Source organism: Hypomesus nipponensis, chromosome 14, assembly GCF_054491055.1.
Source record: "Hypomesus nipponensis isolate SF chromosome 14, ASM5449105v1, whole genome shotgun sequence".
NCBI lineage: Eukaryota > Metazoa > Chordata > Actinopteri > Osmeriformes > Osmeridae > Hypomesus > Hypomesus nipponensis.
Window position 1 is genome coordinate 16293147 of NC_140374.1, and position 23397 is coordinate 16316543.

General features: G+C 51.6%; 1 protein-coding gene across 1 annotated transcript in view; it reads left to right on the forward strand.

Annotated features, from left to right (window-relative positions):
• znf423 (zinc finger protein 423) overlaps positions 1-22859 on the forward strand; it is a 101203-nt gene extending 78344 nt beyond the window's left edge. Inside the window, exons 6-8 of the mRNA XM_084672923.1 lie at positions 9670-9801; positions 11806-11921; positions 22176-22859. Coding sequence (XP_084529049.1) covers positions 9670-9801; positions 11806-11921; positions 22176-22205 — 278 coding nt within the window. The 3' untranslated portion in view covers positions 22206-22859. The remainder of the gene's footprint in view (positions 1-9669; positions 9802-11805; positions 11922-22175) is intronic.
• Positions 22860-23397: the final 538 nt, after the last annotated feature.

The following is a 23397-nucleotide window of genomic DNA, read 5'->3' on the forward strand; positions in this document are numbered from 1 at the left end:
TCCGCCTCTCTCTCTCTCTCTCTCTCTGCATCTGTTTCTCTCCGCCTCTCTCTCTCTCTCTCTCTCTCTCTCTCTCTCTCTCTCTCTGCATCTCTCTCTCTCTGCATCTCTATCTGGGTGTTTTAGCAAGTCAATCTACACCTCTTGCTGCATCACATTGTGGACTGTGTAAAATCTCCTCAATGTAAAATCACCTCAATGTAAAATCACTTCCACATAGAATCACCTCCATGTCGATTCGCCTCAGTCTGAAGCACCACATTGCTCCTGCTCTCACCTGGGGACAGAAACAGGTTTGAGAGCAATTTCAGTTTCAAGAGCCACGACCTGCTTGTTTTCTGCCTGTAGCCATGATCATACAGTAGGTGCTGTCCTCTCAGAGAGAGCTGAACATCATTAAGGCAACTCTGGACTCACTGGTGTATCCTTGCTTGTCCCCCTATGGGCTGATTCCAGCCTGCTTCACGAACCTGCGGCCTATGACGTCGGCCTGTTGTGAGGCCTGCTCACTGTGTTGCCATGGCGCCAGAGTCTTATTTCGACTTTCCCATAGAGATCTAGAATGCTTCTATTTCATTGTATTCTGTTCTATTCGATTCCATCTGCTCTCTTTTTAGTCTGTTCCAGCCAGTGACTGTGTAACATATCGTCACATGTGCACAGAGACACTAGAGAGTGAGAGAGATGGGGGGAGGGGGATTGATGCTGCTCTTGGCAGCCTCTCACACACATGACCTATTAATGATGTAGTGTCTTCATTATGTCTGCAGCTTTCTCTATCAAGTGTGGTCATTTTACAGAGAGAGTGTGTGTGTGTGTGTGAGAGATAGAGTTTGCGGTGCCGTAAGGCCCCCTGTGCTGCCCCTGCATGGTAGGGTTTGGCACGGCCCGGCTCGGCTTGGCCCAGCTTGGGGCGTCCAGAGGATGGGCACTGGCGGGCGCAGGGCAGGGGGCGGGGACGGTCAGGCTGGGGCAAGGTCACTCCTACTGCTCCTCTCTCTACCAGCACGGCACGGAGCCAGCAGCCACACACACACACACACACACACAAACATCAATATACTCCTGCTATAGAGGCCTGATCTAGCCGTCCTCGTCTCAGCCTGTCTGTGTGTCTCTCTTCAACATGCAAACCATACAACGGGAACATTTGTAAATACTCACTTACAAGTACTAGTATTATTGCTTTTCTTTATTTTTCCTTTCTCTCGCTCTCCCGCTCTCTTTCTCCCTCTCTCTCTCTGGAGGTACAGATGGACACATTTGCAGGTTAACTTGAACAGCTGGAGTTGCATTATTAGCATCCTGCTGCTTCCTCATATTTTCTCAGGTTCTTGCCTCCCCCTTCCCCCCTCCCATCTCTTTCCTTCCTTTCCTCCCCCCTACATGGCTGACAGATAACACTCCCATAGCCAGCAGAGTGCTGGGTTGATGTTCTACAGCTACAAAGGGAGAAGGCAGAACCAGTTAGCAACTAGCGACCCTAGTAGCCCGATACTAGCTAGCTAGTCAGTTTAGCATATCTATGTGATCGTTCCAATCTGCAGAAGCCAATGCTTGGGATTGTTGTTGTGATTATGTTACCCTTGCAGCTGAGATTTTGTGTGTGTGTGCACACACACACACAGAGGAGGGGTTGGGGGACAGGAAATTAAGTCCCAGGAATCCGGCACGTCCCTTAGGGAGGAGCTGACAATGAGCAATTGTTGTGGGATGTTCATGGAGATTGCTTTTTAGCCGCATTTGGGAGATGTAGCGTGGATAAACCCCGCTAGTGCACCCAGGGGCGGAGGATTAGGCATTCACATGCATACACACATGTACACAGATGAACACACACACACACATGTACAGCAGGGTAGGATTATATATACACATAAAAGCACAAACATCTACACATAACACATGCACACACACACAGCAGTGGTAGCCAGTGTGTGCTGGCTGTGTTGTTAGCTGTCCTTTAGGTTCTTTCAGATGGTTGTGTTGTCTGTCAGTGGTGTGATTGTTGAAGGACCCCTAGACAGTCCTTACCCTGGCTTTCTCTCCCTGTTATGCTTCCGAGAATTAATTCAGTAGAGTAGACAAACTGTTTCTGTCTCATGCCTTCTTGGTTGCAGGCCTAATGTGTCTGTTTTGGTTTCTGTGTGATATTGTAATAGGTTGATAATGACCACTCTTTTCTGTTGCGTGCACGTGTGTGTGTGTGTGTGGAAGTGTGCTCCTTAACAATCTTGCTTCTGCCGGTCCAGAAAGCAAGACCTCTGACTCAATAACACCAGCAAACCACAGCCTTGCCATGAAACACACACACTCTTAGTGTCTGCATTCATAGTATGATTGTAGGTTGAATCCACAGCGATTCACCTTGAGGTCCATGACCAGGCCAAGCCAAAGGACACTTCTGTCACCTTGACAACTAGATCAGACAAAAACCATGCCAGTGCCATTATCACAGCTAAAACTACATAGCTGTTGCCGTGGCGATTGGCCCTGGAAACTGACATGCATGGCAACCTGGTTGTTCCGGTGACGAGTATATAAGCGTGTGTGCGCACATGTGTGTGCACGTGCCTGCTCCCACAGTTTCGGTCGTTAGTGTACATGGACTGGTTGGAGCTGGTTAATGTCGGTTGGAGCATATGTTCACCAGTGGCAGGTGTAAGCACTGCTGGGCTCTGAACTGTTACAGCCAGTGCCTCTTTGTAAGAGTCTTTATGGTCATACTGGGACTACTAAGACGGCCACTTAGATAGGGAGACATATGGAAGACATAGGGATGGAGGGAGCGTGTGAGAAGAGAAGAGGATGAGGAGAATGAGGTGAAAGACGACTTCTAAAGAGGGAGGGAGGGAGGGAGGGAGGGAGGGAGGGAGGGAGGGAGGGAGGGAGGGAGGGAGGGAGGGAGGGAGGGAGGGAGGGAGGGAGGGAGGGAGGGAGGGAGGGAGGGAGGGAGGGAGGGAGGGAGGGAGGGAGGGAGGGAGGGAGGGAGGGAGGGAGGGAGGGAGGGAGGGAGGGGATTTGAGAGAGGAGGAGGAGGTTGGAGGAGAGACAGGAGTCTAGAGGAGAGGGGAGAGGAAGGAGAGGAGGTATAGGAGAGGCTCAGGGCGGGCTGGGCTCTTAGAAAGACTTATCGTGTGGTGAGCTTTATTGCTGGGCTGATTAGTCCTATTCCCTCCTGGCCACTTTGAAGCATTCAATTAACATTCAAAACACAAATATCTGTGCATATATTACCCACACTGCATATCGTCTCTATTCATACGTGTGTGCATGTTTATGTTGCGCCCCAAAACAATACAAACCATTTTCAGCTCTCTAACAAAAGTCTTAATAATTGTCGATGTCCCTAGTAGATATCTATAATAGGCACATCTAATTTTGTCTTTTGACATCCAAGCTAATGTCTGTCAGCTGGGTGTCATTATCTTGTGTGTGTGTGCTTCTGCTTGTATTTGTGCATATCTTTGCCTGTGTGTGTGTGTGTGTCTGAGTGTGTGTGTCCGGGAGAGCTCCAGAGGCCCTGTCTTCAGTGAGTGGCGGATGTTAGGTGTGAGATGAGGACAGCACACACGCAGGCTGTGTTCAGCTCATTATTCTCTAGCAGGAACGAGGCATGACAGGCTGGGGGGCCTGCCTGTATGCCTGGTTCTCAGTGTGCCCTGTGTGTGTACCTGTCTGTGTGTCTGTGTCTGTGTCTGTGTCTGTGTTTGAGATAAAGAGGGAAAGAAAGAGAGGGAAGGGGGAAAGAAAGATATATGGTAAAAGGAGAATTGGCCCCCAGGGAGAAAGAGAGGCCTGACTGGACAGCAGGGATAGGGGGTGGGCCCTCCTGCTACTTCTTGATTGGTACAGCCAGCATGTCGTTGAGTAGTGTTGAGCTGTGATTGGTTAAGGTTGGGGAGGTGATGTGATGGAGAGACAGGGAAGGAGAGGGGGAGAGAGGGAGAGGGGGAGAGAGACAGAGAGATACACATAGAGATACACAAAGACTGACCTGAGACTGAGTCCTTGAGGAGATCCTTGTTGTTGTTGGGAGGGGGGGGGGCTTAGAGATGAAGAGTTCACTTCCCAGAGGTCATGGCGCCCTAAGGTCAAAGTGGGAGACTGAGTCTATCGGCTGCGGAGTCATCACATCCAATCAGGATGTGTAGCTCTGGGAACTGAGGAAAACACAAGGTTACTGTTGTGAAGTGTGAACAGCTAGGACCAGAGGAACTGACTCACAGTACCAGGGCCCTGGATGTGTGCCTGCTCTCTCTGTCTGGCTCCTGTTCCACACTACGTCTGTAGCCCATGAGAGAGACAGAGGGGGAGAGGGGGGGAGGGAGAGAGAAGGTGATGTACCGACTGAGAGTAGGAGAGATGGAGAACGGGGACGGGAGAGTGGTGTGTGTATGTTTTGGAAGGAGAGCGTGTTTGTGTGTTTGTTTGCATGAAGGTCGGTATCTATGGGATGGATTGCTCCAGCATCCTACTGTTATGTAATCTGATAGGAGAATCCAAGCTGGTCAGCACCATATGCCGTCCTCGGCCCGCCTGCCAAAAATATCTGGAGCTGGAGCGGGCCGCCACCGGTACTGGCGGAGAGAGGGAGAGAGACGAGAGAGCGGGAGAGGGGGAGAGGGAGGGAAAGGGATAGAGACAGGAGTGGGACTGGGAGTGCAGGATGGAGAGTGGGAGAGAGTGGGAGAGAGTGGGAGAGATGAGCTCCGGAAATATTTACTGCAGATAATAGGAAACGTGTGAACCAGGGCCCTGGCCAAGAGAGTGACGGAAGGAAGTGGAGAGGGAGAGGGAGAGGGAGAGGGAGAGGATCATGGATTTGGAGGAGGAAGAAAGAGAGAGGTGGAGAGAGAAAAAGGGTGAGTGGCAAAGAGTAACTGAACAGATGATATAATAGCAAATGGCTTTGACAGGGATGGTCAAAGTAAAGGAAAGAAAGAGAGAGAGTCTGTGCATGTTTCTGTGTGTGTACAATGTGCATGTGTGTGTTGTGCAAGCTGGACCATTTGTGAGAGGGGGAGATTGAGTGAAGGCGAGTAAGAGTCAGTATGTGTGTGGGTGTTTTGAGCTCTTGGGATTGCACCATTCTGTGTGTGTGTGTGTGTGTGAGAAGGAGGGAGTAAAGGTGGAGAGCTCTCTGGGACCCCTCTGGCGCTGCAGCAGGATGTGTGTGTGTGTGTGTGTGCATTCTGGCCCACTTGGCCGCCCACCCCCTCCACCACCACCATGGGTCAAGCTCAGCATGCCTCGATCTCTCCCTCCTCTCCCTCTGTGTTTCCATGGCAACACACCTTGAGCTAGCCCCCAAGAGGAGCTCTGGCACCTCCACCCCCTTTCGCCTCCTCCTCCTCCCCTCCTCCCCTCCCCTGATACCTCTCCCTCCAGTCCCTGCCATCAATCGCCCGGCCGGCCAGTGGGCTGCAGGGCGTGGGGCAAGGGGGGGGGGGAGACGGAGGTGAGGAAGAGGGGGACGAAGGGAGGGAGGAGGAGGAGGGAGAGGGGAGTGTGGGGGCCAGGGCCCTGGGGACCCCCCGGCTCCCAACCAAGAAGCTCATTTGTGTGCCAGCTCACGCTGCAGGGGGTTGAGGGTAGGAGGGTGGACGGGGGGGAGGGTTAGGGGGGAGAAAGGGGGTGTGTGTGTGTGGGGGGGGGTCTGTGTAGACGGCACAGTCCCGGGGGAGGGGCTGAGAGCCAGGGCGCCACCTGGCTCCCTCCCCTGGTCAATTAGCTGGAAGCAGATTGGCTAAGCAGCAGCCGAGGCAGAGGCTGTAGCCGCGGTAACGGCCAGCCTGTCTGCTGCACTGTTGTTGTGTTCAGTTGGTGGAAAGATGGAACAGTAATAATACATAAACAATGTTCTTTGCACGTCACTACACCGCTGCACTCCTTCACTGCACAGTCGTCGTCGTCCCCCCATTCTATCGGCTGCATCAGGCTACACATTGTTACACACTCCTTCCTTCTGTCCGGTTACAGTCCTTTCTCCCCCTCGTTTCATGATCTCCTTTTGCCCCGTCATTCTTTTGTAATGTTTGGTCTGTCACTCCATTCCCCCTGTTTCTCCTCTCCTCCATGCCTTCTCTCTTTCTCTCTGTCTCCCTTCTGTGTTCGGACAGGACCGTTTGTCATTCTGTGTGTGTGCGTGCGCATGTGTGTGGCCGAGCCATGCTGCTTCTCAATCAAGACACTGCATACCTTAAGAGATGAGCCAGGCTCCTTCTCCATCAGGCACACGTGTTTGTTTCTCCTTCTGTCTCTCGCCCGCCCGCCCTCTCTCTCTCTCTCTCTCTCTCTCTCTCTCTCTCTCTCTCTCTCTCTCTCTGTCAATTTCTAGTAATAATCCTATAAAGTCACATCAAACTGATGTGGGAAAAAAAAAATCTCTTTTGAGTCTGTGTGTGTGTTTATTCATGTGTGCGTCTCTGCGTGCTTGTGTCTGTGTGTGGCCCAGATCAGTAGCTAGATTAGTGAGTGGAGTGTTTGAAGGATGAGGAGCATGCTAGCTATTTAACCTCCTCCTGCTGCTTCACTAATGACTCCACCATAGTCTAGACTGTAACCTGCTCCACCATCGTCTAGACTGTAACCTGCTCCACCATAGTCTAGACTGGTCTGCTACACCCTCTCTATTAACCTGCTCCACCATAGTCTAGACTGTAACCTGCTCCACCATAGTCTAGATTGGTCTGCTACACCCTCTCTATTAACCTGCTCCACCATAGTCTAGACTGTAACCTGCTCCACCATAGTCTAGACTGGTCTGCTACACCCTCTCTATTAACCTGCTCCACAATAGTCTAGACTGTAACCTGCTCCACCATAGTCTAGACTGGTCTGCTACACCCTCTCTATTAACCTGCTCCACCATAGTCTAGACTGTAACCTGCTCCACCATAGTCTAGACTGGTCTGCTACACCCTCTCTATTAACCTGCTCCACCATAGTCTAGACTGTAACCTGCTCTACCATCGTCTAGACTGGTCTGCTACACCCTCGCTATATACCTGCTCCACCATAGTCTAGACTGTAACCTGCTCTACCATCGTCTAGACTGGTCTGCTACACCCTCGCTATATACCTGCTCCACCATAGTCTAGACTGTAACCTGCTCCACCATAGTCTAGACTGGTCTGCTACACCCTCTCTATTAACCTGCTCCATCATAGTCTAGACTGTAACCTGCTCTACCATCGTCTAGACTGGTCTGCTACACCCTTGCTATATACCTTCTCCACCATAGTCTAGACTCATAGTCCATAGTCATGGATTAGAGGAGGGCATGTTTGTTACTGAATTACTAACTTTGAGGATTGCACATTAGTTAGTTCTTATTGACTTTGTGCTGTGTTTTATTGAAACTCCTCAGCCTCACCTTCACCCCTGGCCTCCCCAGGCCTCCCCCCCCCCGGCCTCCCCCCGCCCCAACCCAGGCCTCCCAGGGTAGCTGTGCTGAGGTTGTGTGGCGGCCTCACAGATCAAATACTCTCTGTGAGACAAAGCCTAGCGGCAGGACGCTCCACAGTCCTGTCATCTCACCATGGGTCTCACTCACTCACTCTCTCCCTCTCTCCTCTCTCTCTCTCTCTCCCTCTCCCTCTCTCTCTCTCTCTCTCTCTCTCTCTCTCTCTCTCTCTCTCTCTCTCTCTCTCTCTCTTTCTCTCTTTCTCTCTCTCTCTCTCTCTCTCTCTCTCTCTCTTTCTTTCACTCTCTCACACACACATACACACACAATGCTCTGAGGGGGAGGGCAGTGAGACAGAGAATGTTCCCTACTCGCGGATCAAAACAACTGAGTTTGTCACAGTAAAGACATCAGTTGTATAGGGGGCCTGACACACACACACACACACACACACTTTCTCTGGGCCTCTTGCTAAATGCCCTTGTGTTGGACAGACCAATTATATCCGGGTTCTGTTTTTTCACTTTCACTTTCGTTTTTCACTTTCGGTTTTCCCCAATGTACTATATTTTTTCTTTCTTTCACTCTTTTTCTTTTTTTCATTCATCCATTCTCTCGCTCTCTTTCTCTCGCTCGGTCTCTGTCTGTTTTTCTTTCTCACTGACTCTTGACTCATCACAGAACACGGAACATTGTGATCCACGTTTACCTCCTGTCCTGTCCCTACCTGTGTGGCTGACAAGGCTACTCCCGGCCTGACCTGGGGGTCTTTGAGGATAGTGGAGGGGAAGGGGGGGGTGTTAGTGGGTGTCTGACCAAAGCAGTAGACCAGTCGATACCTAGAAGCCCCTGTTGCACCTTAATTCCCCCTCCCCCCGCTCCCCCCCAGCCATTCATCTGGGGATTATAACACCCTTCAGCAGGCCTTTGAGACAGAGGGGAGATTGGAATCAGTGGAGGTGGGGGAGACTGAGGGAGGTGGGAGGTGGGAGGGGGGGGGGCAGGGTGTGTCATGGATGTTTGATTGAAGACTTTATTAACCCTGCGTGCCCCTGCGGCTGAGCAGCAGGACTCCTGGGGTGAGGAGGGGGAGGGAGGGGGGAGGCAGGGCAGTGGGGGTGGGTGAGGACAGAAGTAAGGCAGGGACAGGGGAAGAGTTGTCCGCTGGTATACTGGGCACAGCGAGGGGCCGGGATTGGGGAGCAGCGGCGCCAATCTGATGGCATGGGGGCACATGAGGAGGGCCGGGGGAGGCAGGGGGGAGGGCGGGGTTCAGTCCTGTGTGGCGTGAGGCAGATAAGACCGGAGCGGCGACGCCCAGCCAGGACGCCCACCTTTCATCTGTCTCACCGGCAAGGGGGCCGTGATGTCATTTACACCGGCTTAAAATAGAGCGGAGGAGGGGGAGGACGAGGGGAGGACAGGACAGGGGAGGGCAGGGGAGGGCAGATAGCCCAGACCACTGGGGGGGAGGCAGGCAATTACCGGCCGGGAGAGGAGCCGCGCTGGGATGAGGGGGGCGGGGGGGAGGAGGGAGCGGTCACTCTGGCCAAAACACAGAGAGAGGAAGAGAGATAGAGAGGGAAGGAGAGAGGGAAGGAGAGAGGGAGGGAGAGAGAGAGGAAAAGAGAGAGGCAGAGAGAGAGGGGGAGAGGGAGGGCACGGGGAGAGGGAGGGCGCGAGAGAGACAGAGGGCGCGAGAGAGAGAGAGAGGGCGCAAGAGAGAGAGGGCGCAAGAGAGAGAGGGCGCAAGAGAGAGAGATAGGGAGAGGGAGAGGAAGAGAAAGAGAGAGAGGGAGGTGGAAAGCAGATAGAAAGGGAGTAAGGAGTAAGTGATAGAAGGTAAATCCTGTGACCATATTTGGGGCGTTGCCATGTTTGTGGTATAGTGCCAGTTTCAGGCATTTGCCAGGTTTGTTGTGTAGTGCCTTTTTAGTGTAATTTTGGCTTGGCCAAAGCAAAGGAATAAGTGGGAGATTCGACTGTAGCACATTCCCTACCTGGCTGTATACACACACCTGCCCTGAAACTCAGAGGAGGTTAATTCATCACTTACCCTCCCACGCAGTCACTTGACCTCCTAAACTCTTTACCTCAGACAATAACACATTCTGTTAAGGTCCAACATGCAACCTGTATGTGTTGGTGTTTTATTTGTTTGTACTCTCTATACTGTACCAATGTGTGTTTTATATGGCCTACATCTGTCCCGCCTCCATCTCTGACCCTGCGTGTCATATCCTGTGTTCTCCTATTTGCAGAGGAAGGCATCAATCACGAGTGCAAGCTGTGTAACCAGATGTTTGACTCTCCCGCCAAGCTGCTCTGTCACCTGATCGAGCACAGCTTCGAGGGCATGGGCGGCACCTTCAAGTGCCCTGTCTGCTTCACAGGTAAGAGCTGGACGCACGCACACTCACAAATACACACACACACACAGATGTAAAATATGCTCACACAAATGTGCTACACACATGCACACATAAATGGCCATAGTATTTATTTTGATCATACAAATATTATGACAAGCATCCTTGTCTTGACAGTCCGAGGGAAGACACTCCCTGGCGGCGGAGTGTGTGTGTGTGTGTGTGTGTGTGTCTGTTGTGCCTGAGTGAGTGTGTGTGTGTGTGTCTGTTGTGCCTGAGTGTGTGGGTGGGTGGGTGTGTCGGGCAGATTATTCTGCTCCTCTTAGAGTCCTGCTGTGTTGATGAGCAAGATAATCAGACTTGATTTACCCATAATGCAGTCTGCATTCTATTGGTCAGGCAGTCACCCCCAGTCATTCATAAACAAGGCCTAGCTTTACACACAGACACACACAGACACACAGACACACACCAAAAACACACACCTCCCCCTCCCCCCCCCCACACACACACACGCACACCCTTTTGTACTGTAGGGTGTGACACTATAGTGTCCCCTAAGATCCGAGGGCCAGAGGAGGTCAGAGAATAAAGAGCAGCTTTACGACTCGGGTCAGCTAATCCTGTGCGGTTGCCAGGTTCAGCCCGTCTCCTCTGCGGTTGCCAGGTTCAGGGCGTCTCTAAGCGGACGTGTGTCAGGAGCTAAGCAGCCTGGGCCCACCAGGCGGTGGGCTCAAAGTCACATTGGAGCCCGGGGCCCCCTGGGAGCCAGACAGCAGCACAGACACACCATTGAGGCAGGGCTTCTTTCATCTGCTCCTGTTCTCTTGCCCTGTCTGTTGGTCCTCCATCTTGTATGTCGATCGACATCCATGTTCATGCATGATGCATGGCTACTTTATGCACAGTAGGCACCTGTTTGTCTGTCTGTCTTTATGCCGTCTTCCCTGCCTGCCTGCCTGCCTGCCTTCCTGCCTACCTGTCTGCTTGTCTGCCTTCTTCCCTGCCTGCCTGTCTGTCTGCCTGTCTGCCTTCTCCCCTGCCTGCCTGTCTGCCTGCCTGTCTGCCTTCTTACCTGCCTGCCTGTCTGCCTTCTTACATGCCTGTCTGTCTGCTGTCTATCTGACTGCTTGTCTGACTGTTTGTCTATCTGCCCGTCTATCTGCCCGTCTTTCTACCTATCTGTCTTATCTGGTTGCTTATTTGTCCGCCTGTCGGTTGGCCTCTCCCCGTGTATTAACAGTTCTATTAAAGCTCCGACCACACCTATCCCCCATCCCTCCCTGTCTCACTCCAAACTCTCAGTAGTTTTGTTTGGTTGGGTTCTGCCTTCCCCCACAGGTGCACGGGCCTCTTTTAAAGTTTAACTCTATTCCTGCGTGGCTTATGAATTAGTTAGAGGGGTGCTGCTCCTTAGGGGAGGCTAAATAATTCATCCTCTCCACACAGCAAACTTTAGTTTACTGAAACAAAAAAGAGAAAGAGGGGGGAAAAACACAGGGACAAAAGTAAAAAAAATAAAAACTGAGCAGTGGAAGATAATTTATTGATAAATATCACAAGGTCTTTTGGGGATCTTTTAGTCTGCCTGCTGTCTCTCACTCCTTCTCTCCCATCTCTCCTCTCATCACTCCCTCTCTCCCCCCTCTCCTCTCATCACTCCCTCTCTCCCCCCTCTCCTCTCATCACTCCCTCTCTCCCCCCTCTCCTCTCATCACTCCCTCTCTCCCCCCTCTCCTCTCATCACTCCCATTGTCTTTGAATGCTTTGCTTGAGAAGGATCCTCTCCTCTCCTCTTCATTGGAACTGACACTGTTGAAGTTGTTGTCTCAGGGTAGCTTGTGTGTGTCTCCAGGCGCTGCACTTGAACAAAGCCCCTGTGTGTGTCTGAGTGTATGTGTGTGTGTGTGTGTGTGTGTGTGGGGGGGGGGGGGGGGTGTGTGTGAGCGTTTCCTGTTCCTGTTATCAGTGTAACCTTCGTCTTGTAAACCAATCACCTGATCTCTTCTCCTTTTGTCCCTCCCTCAGTGTTTGTCCAGGCCAATAAGCTGCAGCAGCACATCTTTGCGGTGCACGGACAGGAAGACAAGATCTACGACTGCTCCCAGTGTCCCCAGAAGTTCTTCTTTCAGACAGAGCTGCAGGTAAGACAAAGACCAAAGACTCAACATGGATGGATGGATGAAGGGATTGACTAGATAAATGGAATGAATGAATCTATTTGCTCTATTGATCATAAATTGATTGATCGGTTCACGTCTACGCTAAGCATGTTCATTGCTCCATAACCAAGGAGAAAGTTTCCATAAACACCGAAAGGGCAACGGAGCGTTGGTTCTCTTCATATTTCTCCATCTCTCCATGCTGTCCTGGTGGGGTTCTGGCTCTGCCGGGTCGTTAGGGTCCAGACAGATAGAGGATCGTCCGGCCCTGTATCACTCACCCATGAGTTGGTCCAGTCCAGACCCAGGCCGGGCCCGGGTGTCCATCACTCACCCATGGGTTGGTCTAGATGGCAGCTGGGGTCAGCGTTGGCCTGCCCTGGGAGGATCCATCATCCGGAGCCGTGGTGGGCCACAGGCTGGACACCAGCTCGGCTCTGGAGCTTGTGTGTGGGCTTCCTAAGGCCACCGACAGCCTCCACATCCCAGCCCTCCTAGCTGACTTCATTCCCTCCAATAGGAACCCCTCCTTTTCCCTAATGTCCCTCCCCCTTCTACTTGGTCCAGCCCGCTCGCTCGCCGTCCTTTTTACCTCCCCCCCCTTCTACCTCCATCCCTCCTTCCGTTCACTATTCCAGGTGGTATAAAGGGTCTGAGGGACTGATGGTGGGAGGAATGGAGGACAGGAGGGAGGGAGACAGGGAGGGAGCCTAATAGCCAAATTATAGGTATGGCTTAATTTTGAAACTGTGACCTAGATCCCCCCCCCCCACACACACACACACACACCAATGCCCTGTGTGACAGTGATGTAGGGCTAGAGGCGGTGGGCATATGGCTGGTCAGTCCATTTAGCAGCAGGGGGATCGATGGACCCTGTCGGTCACTGTCCACCAGCCCCCTAGGCCTTGCCGCCCACCCACACACACACACCGCACACACACCGCACACACCTCTTCTCCACCTCCACACTCCCCTCTCCTCCCTCCATCTTGGCCCTCCCTCTCTCCCTGCACTGACCCGGTCACGCCATCAAGAAAAAGGGATGGTCACTCATCTTAGTCTGACCACTCACTCGATCACTAAGCTGATTAAGACACACACACACACACTACTCCCTAGATACTCTGTCAGCCTGTTCTGGTGTATATCCATCCTCCAATCCTCTGGCCCTGGTCCATGTGTGTGTACCTCCCCTTCCACTTCCACACCACCCAGCCCCGGCCCCGGCCCCAGGAGGAGCTGCTCTAAGTGGGGGAGATGGAGTGGTCTGAGGGGGGGAGACGGTGGGGGATGGCCTGGTTGTGGAGGTTAGCGTTTGCGTCGAGGCTAGATGTTTTTTTGTTTGTGTGTATGTGTTTGTGTGTGTGTTAATGAGCTGAGGATGGATGGACCACACGAGTTGGCTAGTGTGGAGAGGCTATGCCCCCCTTAGCCCTCAAAGGGCCTTACCAGACCACCAACCCTGTGTGTGTGTTCAGCCCACCAGACCACCAACCCTTTGTTAGTCCCCCACCTACCCAGAGGGCCTTGGGCTTGTCCCTGCATCATTTCCTTTCCTCTATGGCCACCCAACCATCACTCACTTTCTTGAGCTTTTCTTTCCTTCTCTCTCTTACTCTCTCCCACTCTCCCTCTCTCTGTCTCTCTCCCTCTCTCTGTCTCTCTCCCTCTCTCTCTCCTAGTCCCAGAAGTACTAGCCCCCATGCATATTTTAGCCCCTCTCCTGCTCTCTCCTCTCCCTCTCTCCTATGTGCCTCTCCCCAGTGCCATATAAATAGTGCAGACGTAAGCTGGTGAATAAGTGATGCTTCGCCCCTGATCAGCACTGCTAGACCCTGCTGCCTGCTGGAGCTGGGGCCCTTCACTCCAAACTTCACAGAGACTCACAAACACACACACACACGCGCACACTAGCCTGTTTTCTCTTTCTCTCGCTCTCTGTTGTTGCTACTCTCCCCAGGTATCTCCTCTCCCCTCTCTCTCCCCCCACCTCAGCCTTCCTCACCCCTTGGCGGGGGCCTGTCATTGGCTGACAGCGGGGCTGATCTGTACACTGTGCAGGTTCAGCCCTGCCCCCAGGGGGGCGCTCTTGCTCTCCACCCACCCAGAGCAGCGTGGGCATGTGTGTACACTGCTTCCTTTAGCGCTGGTAAATATTTAACCATAGTCAGTAGTTTGGCTTGGGTAGGAGGATGGAGGGGGGGGGGGGTGGAGGGGGGTCCTGTCGTTTGTTGATTTGTTGACTTTCACTTTCTCTCTGCATCCTGGCTGTTTTGAGTTTTGTAGGTGTGTGTGTGTGCTGTCTTCTTCCTGAGCTACTCTAGTGATATACAGAGCTACTCTGTAGTGATATACAGAGATACTCTGTAGTGATACACAAAGCTACTCTAAAGATATACACAGCTACTCTAGTGATATACACAGCTACTCTAGTGATATACACAGCTACTCTAGTGATATACACAGCTACTCTATATTGATAGACTGGGCTACTCTATAGTGATAGACATAGCATAACTGGTGTAGTGTCATTGCAGCCAGTCATGGGAGATCACTTGAGAGCTCATTGATGTGCTGTTTGTTCTGAGCTGTCTGTGTTTGAATGGACATGAACGGTAACCCTGCGTTGAGCGATGGAAGTGTCTGTATGTGTATCTGCAAGGCTGTAGTTGCATTGAATTAAATGAGTGCAATAGCAACACAGTGTGTGACTGATTTGTCAATTGTGTGTGTGTGTGGTGTACTTTAGTGTCTACCAGTGTTAATGTGTTCCCCTCTATTGCTTGTGTCTGTATGCTTGCTTGTTCCTGTGAATGTGTGTGTGTGTCCGCCTGCCTCTCTGTCTAGGTGTGCAGGGAGTTGAGTGTGTGTCAGAGCTGGTGAGAGCCAGCACTGTACAGGAAGTGATGTTGTTGCCCCAGAGGCTGTCTCTGACTGGCTCCTCTGCTGCCCTGCTGATCACACACTGCCTCTATGTTATTAGAATGGGGACCTAGGGGGGCTCTCTGCAGACCTTACACACACACACACACACACACACACACAGTCTCTCTCTCACACTCACACACACAGTCTCTCTCTCACTCTCTCTCACACACACACACACACACACACACACACGCATACCCTGAGCCCCTGGCTGGCTTGTGATAGGTGGGTTGAGTCAGAGAGACAGAGGGAGATAGTCGGGGACTGCACCACAAACATCTGCTTGAGAAGGCTTGGGTTAGCCTGGGTTTGGCTATATTGATTGGAGTTAGTTTGGGATAAAAGGGCCTGGGCTAGTCTGGGTAAGATTAAGTTAGACTGGGTTGTATTGGTTTGCGTAAGACTAGGTTAGTCTGAGTAAGGCTGGCCAGGTTGTCCTTGAGCTACACCACTGCGCTTTCTCTCTCTCCGTATGTAGATAGAGAGATGGATGCCTGGATAGATAGATGTGTACTCGTCCCGGTCTTTCAGGGCGGCCCCTGTCCTCTCTGACGCCTGAACGATGAAAGCCCCTCAGGAAGTGTTTAAGTTGTTTACCTGTTTATGTTGTCTTGTTTTGATTCTCGGCCTGCACTGTGAAATAAACTCGGGACAAATGTAGGTGCAGAGAATTCAAATGAAAAATACTCAACGTGGGGTAAGCTAATCTTCTGAGAAAAATAAGACACTCTGCATTCTGCCTGACTGTCTGAATATGGTGTGTGTGTGTGTATGAGAGAGATGGAGAGAGGGGGGAAGAGGGAGGATGAAGAGGAGGGATTTTAGAGGTGGATAAAGAAGAGGATGAGAGAGGAAAGTGAGACACAGAGAGGGAGAGGAGGAGGAGAGGGTGTGTTGTGCAGATCTTCAGCCCAGGGAGAGATGAGGTGTCTGGGATAAATTGAATAATTTGGGGGCCAGCATGGAGGAGGGAGAGAGACGTCGGGCAGAGGAAGAGAGGAGGGGTCCGCTGGGGATAGAATCTACTCTTCTATCTCTCAGTTATTCACTCACTCCATCCCCTCTCTTTATTCGTTTGTTACATTCCATTATTGGAATTCTGAGGTAGACAGACGCAGAGAGGAACTGATTGAGAAAGCGAGGGCGAGAGCGAGAGAGAGGGAGCGAGCAGGATGGGGAAAACGAGAAAGAGAAGGAGGGTTGGAGATCGTGGGGGGGGGGGAGAGCGAGAGAGTGGGGAGGGAGGGAGAGAGAGATAGGGCGAGAAAGAGAGTGGGTGAGAAAGATAGAGGGGGAAAGAGAGAAATGGTGACAGAGGGAAGATGGTGAGGGTAGAGAGGAGGGATCTACCTATTGGAACCTGTCCCTGATGTGTGTGTGTGTGTGTGTGTGTGTGTGTGTTTCCTCTGCACAGAGCCTGCTCTCTAGTCAGACATGACAGGTTAACAGGGAAGAGTTGTCATGGAACAGCACTGGCACTGCATGGCACAGCGTTTTGTCTCCTGTGCCAAAACAACTTGCGCACACACACACACACTCCAACAAACACATACGTGCACTCTCCCCCCCCCCACACACGCACACACCGACACACACACGGTTCCACTGACAGTGAAGTATGAGACCGACTATGGTGGCTGAGAGAAAGGTACAGTACATCAACCCCATGCATAATCACTGCAGCTCACGTGTTACAGCACATGGATCCAAATCTCTCTTTCTTGTTTCTCTCTGTCTCTAGTCCCCTCTGAAAGAACCCCCGGGCGTGTGTTTTATGTGTGTGTGTGTGTGTGTGTGTGTGTAGAACTCCCAGTCAGGGGTCTTCTCTGTCCTGCAGTGGTGCGTTCAGCAGCTGGAGTCAGACACAAACACACTCCATAAATCACAGTCTTCTGACAGTACTGGAGGAGACTGCAACATCACACTCCACACACACACACACACACACACTCTCCCACGCAAGGCACGCTCCCAGACAGAAACTCCCACTCACATATCACATATCCTCACACACCCCTCACAAGTGACACGCTCTGTCGCACGTTCTCACAAAGTAAACGCTGTAAAAAGACGTGTCCATCTCACCATCCGCATCCACTTGATATATCCAGCTCATTGGTCATGACCTTGTACAGTCTATAACCACACAGACCCATATCCTCAACCCTAGTTTTGATGTCAACCCCACTTTGCCCAGCCTCCCTTCCCCTCCCATCGCCTCGTGTTCACCTCTGTCAGTGTCAGCATTGCAGTTTGGGGAGAGCACACCATTTCTTTCGCAGCACCGTAATCAAATAAGCGGCCCCCCAGGGGGATCCCAGGGGTAGGGTAGGGTAGGGTAGGGTAGGGTAGGGTGTGCGTTATATGACAGTGACACGGAAAGGGAGTGTGCTCTGGTGAACAAACGAACGTGATGGGTGTATGTGCGTGTGTGTGTGTTTGAAGGGTGGAGGAGGGGGGAGAGGGCTTGTGTGTGTGTGTGTGTGTGCATTCTCTCTGTGTACTCTGTCACCCATGGCCCAGGCCTTCTGGGGCCTGAGAGCTCATCTGGCTCTTGTGCTTCTCTGTGGCCCACAGAGCCTATACGGACCTGACTGCTGGGTTCTGGGCCCTGAGTGTGTGTGTGTGTGTGTGTAATCCAGAGAGATATGGAGAGGGAGAGATCCATTTAAGTGTATAATGTGGCCCTACATGTAGAGATACGTCTCTCCCAGACGTTCTCAGTGCACGAGTGAGATGTCTGTCTACTGACTCTGAAGGGAAGGGTGTGCCTGGAGGTCACGGGGACTAACAGTGGACCGGATTGTTCTCAAAGAAAACCAGGGTAAACCAAAGTAAAGACTGCTGTATATTTTTGCTAATGGAGGTTGTGCGTGTGCGGGTGTGTGTATGTTGGCTTGGCTCTCCTGAAGAACAGCAGCAGGGGAGGGGAAGTTCCCTTGGGTGAGGGGGTGGGAGGGGTCCGGGTGAGGTGGAGGAGAGAGGTGTGCGTTGGTGGGGGTGGAGTGGCCAAACAGGACATGGCTCAAGAGTGAGCACACACCGTAGCGTAACGGAGGGAGGGAGGAGGACAGAGGGAATACGGGCGGGAGGGGGGGGGGGGTGGTGTGGGGGGGGGGGGGTGGGGGGGGGGGCGGCGTTTATTTGTAGCAAGCTCCCAAGTGAGTTTCCTGTCTCTGGGCGGTGAGGAGCAGGAGCATATGAAGGTTTAAGACAGCCCATCTGTTAGTCTCCGGCCCTTGGAAGACTGTCAAGCCCACGCTATAAATACAACGCTGCTCTAAAGTGCACCAGGCGGCAAAGGTGATTTTTCATTTTGTGTTAAAAACAGAGCAGAGTGGGACAACGGGACAGGGCTGGAGCCCCGAGATTGGAGGCTCTCCAGTCCCCCTGAGCGCGTGCACACTCTCACGCACACACACACACACACACACACACAGGAGGATATGGTACACTTAGGCATGCACACGCACACTCTCTGGCACACTCCCTTCCTCCCGCTTGCTCTCTTGTCTCTCTCACGCACACACTTACAATACATGCATCTCGTTCTAAGCCCAGTGTTTCCTCTTCCTGTGTCTTTTAGAGACTTGGCCGTTTTATCAGGATCCACCAGAGACCGTTACATCACCTCAGAACCTGTCTGTGTGTGCAGTAGTAGTGGTGGTGGTGGAGTCCTCGAGAATGCAGAAGTACCTAGCCTGTACATTCATGCTTGCGCATGTACATTATTTGTGTGTTTGCGAAGGCCAGGCTGTCATGTGTGAGTTTCACCACCCCTGGCTGCTCCCTAGGGGGCGACACAGAGCCGCTAGCGAGCCAGGGCCCTGAGGCGGCCACACAGACGCCTGATTGAAAGTGACATGATGGCAGACAGGCCCAGGTACACACACACACACACACACAAACATAAGTTGCATGTTCACAGAAGAGCCTGTGTCGGTAGAATCGTAGATTTGATTTTCTTTTATCTCTGTGTCCCCCCCCCCCCTGCTTCACCCTCAACCACCCCCCTCTCCCCACCTCTTCTGCAACACCCCGCCCCCCCTTCCCCCAGAGTATGCAGCAGGAAGCAGGTCTCTCAGTCCCTGCATTAGTAATGCGACGGGGCCATATTTCCCCAGAGCCCCCAGCTCGGCAGGGTTTAGCCTCTCTTTTATAACCAGTTTAGGAAAACAATGACAGCGGAGATATTGACTGAGCTGGGAGGGGCTGTTCTGCCCTGCTCACACCCTCCCTCCTACGACCGAGGGGGATGTTCTGTCCAACAGACTGCTACCCCCCCCCCCTCCCTCCCTCCCTCCCTCCCTCCCTCCCTCCCTCCCTCCCTCCCTCCCTCCCTCCCTCCCTCCCTCCCTCCCTCCCTCCCTCCCTCCCTCCCTCCCTCCCTCCCTCCCTCCCCTTCCCCCCTCCTGCTGTGACACGTGACCACTTCCCGTCATACAAGTTTACTGAAAGTGGGTTGTCATTTTTGTCTTTGGCTTTGTTGATACAGTAGCTGACAGGGTAGACTATCATTTGAAGCCTACAAAGTAGAGACACAGGGGCCTCCTCTGTTCCCCATCCCTTCCTACCCCTCCTCTTCTCCTCATTTTCACCCCTCTCCTCCACTCCTCCCTGTCCGGTAGAATATATCAATTACAGCGGCGTGGAGCTGATGTCACACAGAGAGTCATTATCAGATTCAGAGACACACACTATTCGCCGAATCGATCGCCCGCGGTGTGATCAATACCGCGTCCCTGACGAGGCTCAGATGGAGAGAGCTAACTGAGACCAGGCGTGCGCTATGGACCTCTGTCTGCGCGCGTGTCTGTACTTGAATGTGTGTGTGTGTGTGTGTGTGTGTGTGTTTATACATATTAACTAATTAGTACGTACACTCTTTCATTTATACACCAAATCAATACTTCAGCAGGAATCAACTCTTTGTTTGTGTGTGTGGGTACACGTGATTCCATCCTGTGGAATGTGCAGTAGTGTAGTTTAGGTTCCTTCCTTCCCCTCATCCCTCTCTCGTGCTGTTTCTCTGAGGCCACTGCAGTGCCGTGTAACACTGGGCCCTGGAGAGCGGCCTCACCCTCCTCCTCGCCCCCTTCCTGCAAATCAATACACCAGCCACACAACCCTGGAAACCTGGGACAGGACATGCACACGTCTCTCTCTCTCTCTCTCTCTCTCTCTCTCTCTCTCTCTCTCTCTCTCTCTCTCTCTCTCTCTCTCTCTCTCTCTCTCTCTCTCTCTCTCTCTCTCTCTCTCTCTCTCTCTCTCTCTCTCTCTCTCTCTCTCTCTCTCTCTCTCTCCCTCCTTATCATATCTCTCTTTCTCCGTCTTCTCTCTGTTTTTCCTCTTGCTTTCTTCCCCCCCCTTTCTCTTCCTCCATCTCTCTCCTTACCTCTTTTTTTGTCCTCTCTCTCTCTCTTTCTCTCTTTCTCACTCTCTCTTTCTTTCTTTGTCTCCTTTATCCGCCCCTCTCTCCTTTTTCTTTTTCTCTCCCCCTGTTTGTGTTTCATGAACCCATTCACACATGAAGGCCACATCCACATGAAAGAAACGTCAAGATCCATACTGAACACATGCGTGTGTATGTATCCACACCTGCCATGTTGAGCCTCTGGGTGATGTTAAAGGAGTATCCCAGCGTTCTGTCCACTGTTTGAGCCGTGTGCCCCCTCCTCTCCCCCCACCCCCCAGCCTGGTAACTCACACCCTCTGTGGAGGCCTGAGTCGATCTGAGTGAGGGCCATGCCTGCTCTCTGCTGGAGAGGCGTGGGACTGCAGATCTCTCGCTCAGACGGGAGAGAGCGAGCGGGGAGAGAGAGAGAGGAGGTTTTCTCTCATAATGGGGTCACTTGCTCCCTGAGAGAGATGGGTCCTCACTGGAGAGGCCTTCATGCGCACTCCTGCTTACACACACACACACACACACACACACACACACACTGGGGGAGGGGCACAGAAGAGAGGGAAGGAGGAAAAGAAAGGAAGGAGAAAAGGATAGGGAGTCGGGCAGAAGAAGGATGACTGTGGCTGGGATCAGTTGATGGGGCCCGGCCTCCCGCTCCCCCCTTAGCCTGGCTCAACACAGTTTAACACAGTTTAGTCGAGCTCAGCTCAAGATAACCAACGTGTATACCCAGCCCGGTCCAGTCCAGTCCAGTCTAGCAGTCCATCCCAGCCCGGCCCAGCCCAGTGTTTCCCCCAGAGCCTCTGCAGCACCATCTCAACCCCTCCATCCCAGCCCGGCTCAGGCTAAATATGTGCACCGAGATAAGAGGCAAAGAATACAAAAAAATAAGTATTTATCATCTGAAAACCATGTTTAATCCTTCAGATTTGACTTCCCCCCTTTTCAGTTTCCATAGTGGAGACACAACAACTGGGCCTCTATCAGAGAGGGAGAGAGAGATTAATCATGGAAAGCAGCTTTCGGTGGGAAGAGGGGGATGATTGCTGAACACTCACAGGGAATAGGGTTTATGGTCCAGGGAAAACAAGGAGTCTGAGGAACCCAGCAGCCTACCAGAACTCTTCCTGACACACACACACACACACACACATTAATGATACATAATGTATATTCACATTCAATGGCAAGCAACCACACACTGCACACACTGACAAACACTCTTCTGTGTCCCCCATATCTGCTCTTCTGATTGGGATTTAACTCTTGAGGGTACACTGGGGCCTAGCAGCTTCTGAGCCGCTTGCTGCGATGGGCTTCATCAGGCGCAAACTGTCTGTCTGACGGCCAGGGATGCTGGGCCTGATTCTGATAAAGGTGTTTCTGGAGGTTATTATGAATTTATGTTCAGTGCTGGAGTGCTACCATACTCATAAGGTATTGACGTGGAGGGTTTCAAATATTCATGTAAATATCAAAAGGAATGCGAGACTCGCGAATCTGAATAAACAGATCGCTGTTGCATGTTGCAATAGATCAGGATGAATGCAAAGCCGGAGACGAATGCACTGGCTCGGATAGAGGAAAGAGTGGGTGGGTGGATGGATGGAAAGCAATGGAGGAAATAGAGGAGAGGTGGATAGGACTATAGGAGGGTATTGAGGGGTAAGGTGGGGGCTGGAGGCTGTGGGGGCTGGAGGCTGTGGGGGCTGGAGGCTGTGGGGGCTGGAGGCTGTGGGGGCTGGAGGGTGTGGGGGCTGGAGGGTGTGGGGGCTGGAGGTGTGGGGGCTGGAGGCTGTGGGGGCTGGAGGTGTGGGGGCTGAAGGCTTGGGGGCTGGAGGTGTGGGCACGTAGCTTATTATTTCTCCCCTCATGTGTCCCTCTCTTTTCCCTTGCAGAACCACACACTGAGCCAGCACGCGCAGTGAGACGGGCCGCGGCAGGACTCCCGGCTCAGCCCGGCCCCCCGACCCAGAACCAGCAGGGGACCGTCATTTCAACATCACAGCCAATCAAAGTGTCATTTGCTAGTCACATGTAAAACTCTAACGATGCCGCCACCAGGCGCGGCTATTACGAGCAGTGGGGAATGAATATTAATGGGATATGCTATTAAAAAAGAGAAAGAGGAAAAAAGAAAGAGATGGAGAGAAAAAGGTATTGTACGTGCAGTATTTTTATTGTCCCTTTGCTTTTCTCCCGGTTGTGCATTTTTGGGGGGGTTTTGAACAAAGGAAAGGGAAATTGATGGAAAGAATAAATTACCCCTATCCCCACTCAGAGTTTAGTCTGTAGATAAGCTTCACTCGCCCTCGTTATTGGTTGTTTCTGTATCAAACTTTCTTGGTGCCAATATCCTTTTTATTTCCTATTTTTGCATATGTTTATTTTTTTCTCTTTTGGTTTTTGTACCATTTATTTCTTGCAGTAAATAGGTACTTGTGCTGTGTTGTGATTGTTTGCCAGTCGTAATATTTCTGAGTTTTTTTTCCTTCTTTTTATTATTATTATTGTTATATATATTTCTTTTTTGTAATTACAATAAAAAAGACATAAAACAAAATAAAGTGTAAGAAAAACAAGATGGTTTTGATTGGGGTTTCCAGTCTTTTGGCCTGACGGTTATTGTAAAAAATGAATATCATCAATTTCAGTGCAGCTGAATGATGTCTGCTTTTTAAATGTGAATTAACCAGATTGCAATAACTAGTACAGTCAAAAAAACAAATAAACACAAATAAAGGGATTACGTGTGCTGTGTTTTCTTAATGGCACTAAAACGGTACAGTGCATTTTCTGGTCAAGTTGTCATTCAAAGCTGTATGTATTCATCCTCTTATACCACCATTAAACTGAGCTGCAAATTTTTCTTTTTTGGGGGGGGGGGGGGGGGGGCGGGGGGATCTATGATGACATCTTAACTTAAGATGCTTAAGTCACTGTTTTTTTATGTTTTTACTGTATTCATTCTATTTGAACACCATTTAGGCTACGGCGCTTTGTGTGGACAATTGGACGGAATGTGCCTTTATTGCGCACACTAACGATAATAGACTGTTGGTTTGACTACCATACGGTTCTCCGCTTTAATTGCATCCATGTGTTCAAAGCAGCTGGTTC